General features: G+C 42.1%; 1 protein-coding gene and 1 long non-coding RNA gene across 2 annotated transcripts in view; one reads left to right on the top strand and one right to left on the bottom strand.

Annotated features, from left to right (window-relative positions):
• Window positions 1–8,922, top strand: part of LOC311035013 — a 115,264-nt gene that overhangs the window by 33,898 nt on the left and 72,444 nt on the right. The gene's annotated exons all lie outside the window — the stretch shown is intronic.
• LOC311035011 (protein S100-P-like) lies at window positions 6,450–8,033 on the bottom strand. Its single transcript, XM_084043068.1, has 2 exons — window positions 7,819–8,033; window positions 6,450–6,731 (listed from the first exon to the last, which is right to left on the bottom strand). Exons 1-2 carry the CDS (start codon window positions 7,954–7,956, stop codon window positions 6,591–6,593), a joined length of 279 nt encoding a protein of 92 aa, XP_083899194.1. The 5' UTR covers window positions 7,957–8,033; the 3' UTR covers window positions 6,450–6,590.

Below are 8,922 nucleotides of genomic sequence, written 5' to 3'. Positions count from 1 at the left end.
GTCTGTCATGTCATGGTGACTCGTATAATCTCCCTGCATCCTGTAAGAATGTATACACAACTACCTCCACAGACAGAGAGATAGAGACAGACAACAGGCTGGTATTGGTAAACGTTTTAAAGGACAATAAACTAACAGAGCCTAACTTTAATTTGATTTTCTAATGACACTTGTAGTGCACAACTGACGGCAGTCATGCAGATAATGGTGACTCACTTGGCAAATGTTTCTAAAACAAGAGTCGACGCCCTGCGTGGCTGTAGCTACTGTTCTTCAACAGTGCGCTCGCACGGCACCAGTGACAGCTGAAGTAAAAGGGCCTATTATCTGTTGGCTAACAATAGAACACATACTGTAGATGTTACATGATGTGCCTTTTACCACTGTCACTATCATAACTGTCTGCGGAAAAAGGGAAATGAATGAGCAAATTGAGCATGTGTAGTGTTCTTGGGGACTAAAAAGTAAATACTGCTCACTTACACAGTCTCACATGCACAGGGTAGGGGCTTTTTACAGCTTGTTACAGGTTGGTAAAGCTGTCAATAAACACACAGAGGTTGCAACTAGTCGTCACTTTCTCACTTTCTCCCTATTGGCTAAAGGCCAGCCAATGAAGGGTCGCCAATGGCCTCCCATACTCTGAACCAAGCCCCCAGAACCGCGGCTGAACAGTGATGCTGCCGCCGCCTGGTGGCATTACTGCCCCCCCCCTTACTTAAAAAATACTCAAAGATTTGCTCTTTTTTCCCTCAAGATTTTCTTTGCTGTTGTTGAAAATAGCAGATATACAAGCTCACAATGCGTCACATCGCAACATGTTGTAGCTTCTTTTGGGCTTGTTTTCATAGACCTAATAAAATACTTTTTTTGCTGTAAGTGAAGACAGTGTGCGGAATGACGGAAGCTCCATTTTTCCCTGTCTCATGCACTGCTCCTACGCACCTGTCCCAGTAGGTGTGCAAAACAACCTTTTTACACAAGGTAGTATAAGGGGCCAAATGCCCAAAGGGCGCTTTTTGTACTTTATCCAAGACTATCCAGGCTACCACCTGGCATTTGTATTCGCCCTCATTGTCCAACCTTGGGCGACAACGAATGCCTGGAATTTTGTCCCTTTTTTCCACTTATTGTTGGGACAGTTGAGATACGGGAAACCAAGGCAGAGGGAGAGGGCTAATGTCATGTCTGTCTGTGTGGGCTGGTTGTAGCTGAGTAGAGGCTGTCCGGTGAATCGGAAGGTCACGGGTTCGACCCTCGGCTCGCACAGTGTTAAGCAGTGGTGGAAAAAGTACTCACATTTTCTACTTAAGTAAAAGTATCAATACTGCAGAAATGTAGAAATACTCTGTTACAAGTAAAAGGCCCGTGTTCAAAATGTTACTTAAAACACAAAGAGTAAAAGCACAAAGAATTGGCATCAAAATATAGGCCTACTTAAAGAACCAAAAGTAAAAGTACTAAAATGTTTGAAAATAGCAGATCTACAAGCTCACAACGCATTGCATCGCGGCAAGGCGCGTTGTGAGCTTGTATAAAACAGTGCTAAAGTGGTTAATATATGTTTTATAATATAATAATGTATGCTTACTATAAATCACTCTGGATTAAGCGCCTAAATTGAAAATGACATATTTGTAAAGTAACTAGTAAGTTTTCAAATCATTTTAGTGGAATAAAAGTACAATACTTGCCTCTGAGATGTAGTGGAGTAGAAGTAAAAGTAACTCAAAATTGTATTTAAGTAGTACTTGAGTAAATGTACTTAGTTACTTTACAGCACTGGTGTTCTTGCTCAGCCGGGAGGGAGAACCATTCTTAGTTAGTCTTAACCATTACATTATTGTCAAACCCAGACTTGTCCACATGCACGAATTGTGGAGCCCATATGGTATGGAATAGTTATTGACCACTATTATTCCACTTCACTGGACTGCTCAATTAAATGGCATTGAGGAAAACCGAAAATCAAGAACACCATCCTATCGATATCCTCCACTGTTACTCTGTGTCACTTTTAAAAGAGATTTTGTGTGCATATTGACATTTTGGCTGGATGGTGATGCTATATGAAAGGCATTGAGTCACTCTAAATAGTGTTCAAGTTGAATGTGCTCAGCATTTCATGGCAAACCACCGACTAGGTCCCTGTGAAATTGGACATTTTGGCCAAAGGGTGGAGTTAGAAGAGCCAAGGGGGAACCACAATAAATAAGGTTCATCCTCCAGGGAGAATGAACAGAAACAATCCTTCCATGACAATCCTGGCCACAATTCTCCTCCCACGCTGCAGGGATGGTTCAACACCAGAGCGCAGAATCTTAAACTTAAGAGCTTTGCCTCCATCTGTCTGTCTGTGGTCGCAGGACCACAATGGAAACAACTTATCCTTTTAGCAATCATTGCAAAAAAAAAAGTACATTTACTCCAGTACTGTACTTAAGTACACTTTTGAGGATTTTTTTTACTTTACTGGAGTATTTCCCATTTTCAATACTTTTACTTCCACTCCACTACTTCTCAGAGGCAAATTGTACTTTCACTGCACTACAATTATTTGACAGCTTTGTTACTAGTTGCTTTGCAGATTTAGATTATTATCACAAAACATACATTAACCACTTCAGCCCCCTTATATTTCGGCCATTTGAAAATAGCTGATCTACAAGCTCACAATGTGTCACGATTCGATGCATTGTGAGCTTGTAGATCTGCTATTTTTGTAGCAGATCGACTTATGAAATGGAACATTCTGCACAATGAGTACTTTTAGTGTTGGTACTTTAAGTATATTTCGATGCCAATACACAATACTTTTGTACTTTTATTTTGATTACTGGACTTTTACTTATAACAGAGTATGTCTACACTGCAGTATTGATACTTTTATTTAAGTAAAAGATGCAAACATTTGTTCCACCACTGACTATTTGCAACTGTTAATAAAGTAGGCTATAATCAAACAATCAAATCAATAAATGTGTCTGTCTGTCTGTCTGTCTGTCTGTCTGTCTGTCTGTCTGTCTGTCTGCCTGTCTATCTATCTACCTACCTATTATGTTGAAACTCTGCATAAGACATCATTTCACAAGCCCACTTCCCACATACTGTAGGCCTGCTGTTGCAATGTTGCACAGCAGTCTGTACAAGTCTGTCCGTAGCTTCTTACAGGAGGAGCATTACAGGACCCAGCATTCCAGCAGAGCAAAGACATGGCCAGGATTTCCTCTTGTCCTCGTTAAGTGGAGAGTAGATCCTGTCCCAGTCTTGCCAATGGCCTGCCACAGGAGCCGGACAACACTCTGATGTCTAAGCACATGTGTGTACCCAAAAACAATGCATGCATGGCCCCAGTGTGTGTGTGTGTGTGTGTGTGTGTGTGTGTGTGTGTGTGTGTGTGTGTGTGTGTGTGTGTGTGTGTGTGTGTGTGTGTGTGTGTGCGTGTGCGTGTGTGTGCGGGTTCCTCAACAAATTATGCAAAAGTGTTACACTTTTATGGTGTGCTACGTCTGTCCCTCGCTATCCCATACAGACCTGTGACATTCAATACCCCCCCTCCCCCCATCGTACCCCTTTCCTTTCCTCTTCATCTTCACCGCTCACGCCACCTGTGCGGCCTCTCACACACCCCCCCACCCTGGAAGCCTAATCCCCAGATAAGCCTCTCTAATGCACCAGAGAGAGAGAGAGAGAGAGAGAGAGAGAGAGAGAGAGAGAGAGAGAGAGAGAGAGAGAGAGAGAGAGAGAGAGAGAGAGAGAGAGACACACACACACACACACACACACACACACACACACACACACACACACACACACACACACACACACACACACACACACACACACACACACACACACACACACAGAGAGAGAGAGAGAGAGAGAGAGAGAGAGAGAGAGAGAGAGAGAGAGAGGAGAAAAAGAATGTGAGGGGAGAGTCTGTACTTAATGACCTTGTAAGCCGATTACAGGCCTGGCACGTTTCACAACAGCCAGAAGACAGAGAGGAGCTAGAACCATGTGACTTTGACTGAAAGCTGTTTTCCTGGGAAGTCCTCAAAATGCACAGTCAACAGCATCATCAAAGTGATTTTCATTCATTTGGCTCACATAGACCTTTGCCTCGAGGAAAAAGGGTGATGACATCTGCATGCCACTAGAGGGCAGCATACACATTCAGTATAGATTCAAAGTGTCCCAGCTCTGGAAAGTGTGCCACCTGGACAGTGCCCCCTGGTGGGTGGACATGGTGGTGCAGCTGATTTAGTAGGCAAAGGCCCAAGGGTCCAATCATTTTTTAATCCGTATCCGAGTGGATTAGATCCAGACAGACTGTGGGTGTGGGTAGTTCAAAACAAAAAAAAAACAGGATTGGAGTCACTTTGATCTAATCTGTGATCATAGAATTATCTCAGCAAACATTATGTCTGTAAGAAATATAAGTTTGATCAAATAATGTATTTAACACACATATTCCAAATGTGATCCACTCAGACTAAAGGCCAGTCAACACCAATGCAACTCCTTGCAACATGCAACTACTTGCAACCCCAATGGCCCAGTTGCGTCGGTGTGGACTGGCCTTAAAACTGTTTTGTTGCATTGGTGCAGTCAGGCCTTAAAGTTATGAACTCTTGGGCCAGATGATCAGCAGATACTTAATCTGAGTTCCCAGAAGTTTTCGCCGGCTCGGCGAGATACTTAGCTGCAGTGAAATGTTTCCTATGAACAGGTTTGAATTGCCATTGTTTGTACATTGTTAAATCTATAAATGAACGATGATGTGTGCGCTTTGCTTGCTGTCATCCAAACAGCAAATAAGGCAGACACACTCTGAAATGCTGTTTTCTAAAAGCAGAATTCTGGGGTTTGTGTTCATCACACACAGGTTATCTCTCCTCTCTGCTTTGCATAAAGCAAAGCCATGATGTTTTGTCACTTGTTTCTTTTTATTGTTGTAATTTGTTGTGATCTCAAACACCTACCCAGGTTAGTTTATGTGTGACACATGCTGCACCTCTTACTGATTTATACTTAGTTGCATGCTGGTGTTGCATGCAGTAAATAGCTGACGCAACTAAGTAAATCAGGCTTTACAGAGCCACACACAGTATGTGGCTGAAAATGTTCCATCTGATGCAGTGGCACACAGTCCCTGCTCTGACCACATGCACACAGAGAGGTTGGCAGTGGTGGAAAAAGTTCCCACATGTTTTACTCAAGTAAAAGTATCAATACTGCAATGTAGAAACACTCTGTTAGAAGTCAAAGTCAAAGTAAAAATGTACTTGAGTAAAAGTACAGAAGTATTGGCATCAAAATATACTTAAAGTTAACTAAAGTTCAAATAATTGTAGTGGAGTACAATATCTAATATACAATATTTGCCTTTGAGATGTAGTGGAGCAGAAGTAAAAGTATTGAAAATTGGAAATACTCAAGTAAAGTAAAAGAAAATACCGTACTTGAGTAAATGTACTGTTTACACCACTGACAGCGCCACAGTATATGTGGCTGAAAATGTTCCATCTGATGCAGACACAGTCCTGACCACATGCACACAGAGGTTGGTGGCTTTGTTTGAGTTGTTGTATCTCCACCAGAGGAGTGAGATTTTCTGTCAGCACAGAACAACATGCACCTTTTCAACATATATAACCACTTACCCTAGCATCCCTATTCTGGGGAAAACATTTTGGTGAAAATAGCAGATCTACAAAGGCTCACAACGTGTTGTGACACGTTGTGAACTTGTAGATCAGCTACTTTTGGCGACGAGATTTGCCGTTTAGAGGGAAATACTAGCGGGCGTAGTATTGGACCCTGGGGGACCCCGGTCAACTGTGTTTGGGTTTAAGTGCAGTGCAGAGTGGTGGAAAGTACACTTTTAATACTGTACTTAAGTACAATTGTGAGGTACTTTTACTTTACTGGAGTATGTCCAAACTTCAATATTTCTACAATAGGGTATAGGATACTGTTACTTAAGTAAAAAATGTGAGTACTTCTTCCATCACTTTGTGCACCTTTACCTTGATTTATGTGAGAACAAAGCAAAGTGCACTCTGCATCATTCCTTCCTGTACAGTAATGAAATACAGTACGTGCCATTATGTGTTTCTAAATGCCCCAAATATGCATTTTAGGAGAAAAAAACAACGAATATACCATATATACTGAAAGTGTGTGAAACTCGGTTTTATGGGTGAAATGAGAGAGATTTCATTATTTTTTTTAATTTATTTTGGGGGGGGACAAATAAGTGTATAGACAGACAGACAGACAGACAGATGGATGGATAGAGAGATAGATAGATAGTTCTGATGTACTATAATGCTCCTTAATGTAGTGAATATACCCTGTGTACAAATATATTTACATTTAGATGTTTTCAACCAAACTTCCCACAGGCCAGCCAATCACAGTCAAGTCTGAAGAACACAACAGGAGATTTTCAGCTTTTTATTTTTTTTATTTTTTAGAGATTAACTTTAAACTATAGACAACATTGCGAACAAAGCTAGTAGAGGGTGTCCGGGGACAAAGCAGAGAGGACCCTGCTCTGATGGGGTGTTTAGTGGGAAGAACGATCACTTCTTGCAGACGCGGTCGTGGCATGCACAGCACAGAGCAGACACCAGGACCACAAACTCCTGGAAGTCCACTATGGCGTCCCCGTTGTGGTCAAGGGACTTCATGAGTCCGTCCACTGCCCCTGGGTTCTTACACGCCTGTGTAAGGGAAACAAAAACATATCCACACATAAGAGCGTTGTTGTGGTATATTGGTAAAAACTCTCAAGTCCAACAGCATGCAGAGGATGACTGATGAATGCTTATTTTCCATAATAATCAAGACTTTTTTGTGTGTGTCAGTTATAATTCAAGCCTCACACAGCTGTGGAAATCTGAATGAGAGAAAGGTGCAGAAGAATTTACCATAACCACTTAAGCTCTTAGAATAGAGCAGTCATAATTATAGTGTATGTGCAACACTGTCAAACAGGCCTCTAACTTTTTCATCTCAAGGACCCCCAAATTTACATATATTTGGCAGTGGACCCCCATCTGAAAATGTTCTGTGCCAGGGACCCCCCAGAAGAGAAGACTTAAACAAATAAAAAATTATTCATAGTTCAATCAAGATTTTCAAAAATGGCAGATATACAAGCTCGCTTCGTGCCACGCTGTGAGCTTGTAGATCTGCTATTTTTTAATAGCCAACGTATAAATGGATAAAGTGGTTAAAATTATTGTTATGCTGTATTAACTACTTTTGCCGGGGACCCCCTGGAACGTCCCCAAGGACCCCTGGGTGTCCCCGGACTCCACTTTGAGAACCAATGCTCTAAAGAGTTGCAAGCGCACACCTATAACTGCCACGTCCCGGGTTCGAGTGTGGCTCACAATGTGACACGTGATCACCTCACTGTAAACCCTCTTTACTGTCTCTCAGTACTGTTTACATAATATATTACAGACTGCACAGGGATATTGCTATTTTGCTATTTCATTTGTATTCCCATTTTATTATTATTACTATTACACTTTTACCATTGCTATCTCATTTTATTTTTTCATTTCTATCTACACTGTTGAGGAAGCTTGAAGTACAAGAATCCCTGCCTACAGTATCATGGAATCATTCATCATTGGAACCACTTTAACCATATTCTATACTTTGGCTATTTTATACAAGCCCGCACTATGAGCTTGTATATCTGCTATTTTTGAATAGCCAAAGTATAGTATAAAAGGTTAAAGTGGAACCCCCCCCAAGGACCCCACTTTGAGAACCGATGATCTACAGTAGGCCTACCTTCATCAAGCCGGGCAGTTCCTTCTCCATCAGTTTCTTCACCTCGGCCTTGCTCAGGGTGCCCTTGTCTCCGTCGCTGGAAGCGTACGTATCGAAGGTCTTCATGAGGATGGCCATGGCTGTCTCTAGGCTGGTCATGGTGGCTGTTGGCTTGAGATGTCAGTATAAAAACGACAAAGAAAGAGAAGTGAATGAGTAGTCGAACGGAGCGGAGTCTCCTTTTTATACCTGCCTAACAATGGGATAAAGGTCTATGATAAAAAAAAAAAGCCGCCATTAGAGCTATTACAGCGTAAGTGTGTGGGTAAGGGTGCGGTAATAACAGAGTGTTTGTTTTGGGGAGGCGGCTACGATTATGCCAACAAAACCTCAATCCCACAACGCCCAATGTACACTCTCCACATCATAGATCGTTTTGGAGTATATTAGTCACCTGCTTCATGCTCTCTCTGATCTCTTTCTTTAAGAAATGTATTTATTTAAGAGGAGGTCCACTGTCTAACTCGACCAGACATACTGGTTTAAATTCTGTTATTTGTTTTGTTTTGCCCTAAAAAAAAGGTTCAGGATGTGTGCGTAAAGCATTGTGGGCTTCAGTGCTCTGCATGTGGCACCAGAGATGGGGTCTTTAAGTACTACATACAGTACACTACATCTTTGAGCATGGCTCTGGTTCTAGCAAGAATGTAATAGGCCTACTACTAAAAAAACCTAAGCATGCATGTGCAGATTGTGCACTGTCATCTGCTATGACTACATTGTGTGTGTGTGTGTGTGTGTGTGTGTGTGTGTGTGTGTGTGTGTGTGTGTGTGTGTGTGTGTGTGTGTGTGTGTGTGTGTGTGTGTGTGCGCGTGTGCGTGTGCATGTGCGTGAGTGGAGACAGGTGTGGTAGTCGGCCCCACCAGCTGCAGCCTATTCTAGAATGAAGACCCCTATGAATACTAAGCCCTGCCACTGCCCTTACACTTCTACGCTGCCAGTTTCATGCCATCTGCTCTGACCCTGGTTCTTGTTAACATGCTGCTTGCTCAGACTTTTTGCGCTCATTTTGTTTTCTATGCTTTGCAGCTAATTATTTTCTTTTGCTCCTTGAGCTGCAAACG

The sequence above is a fragment of the Gymnoscopelus microlampas genome (genome assembly GCF_963454915.1).
Source record: "Gymnoscopelus microlampas genome assembly, chromosome: 19".
Lineage (NCBI taxonomy): Eukaryota > Metazoa > Chordata > Actinopteri > Myctophiformes > Myctophidae > Gymnoscopelus > Gymnoscopelus microlampas.
Note: the sequence above shows the minus strand (reverse complement) of the source record. Positions and strands in the feature narration are given on the sequence as shown.

Coding starts and splice junctions, on each gene's coding strand:
- LOC311035011 (XM_084043068.1), bottom strand. CDS start 7,956: ATGACCAGCCTAGAGACAGCCATGGCCATCCTCATGAAGACCTTCGAT. Junction 6,732..7,818: donor AACTGCCCGGCTTGATGAAG/GTAGGCCTACTG, acceptor TCCCTTACACAG/GCGTGTAAGAACCCAGGGGC.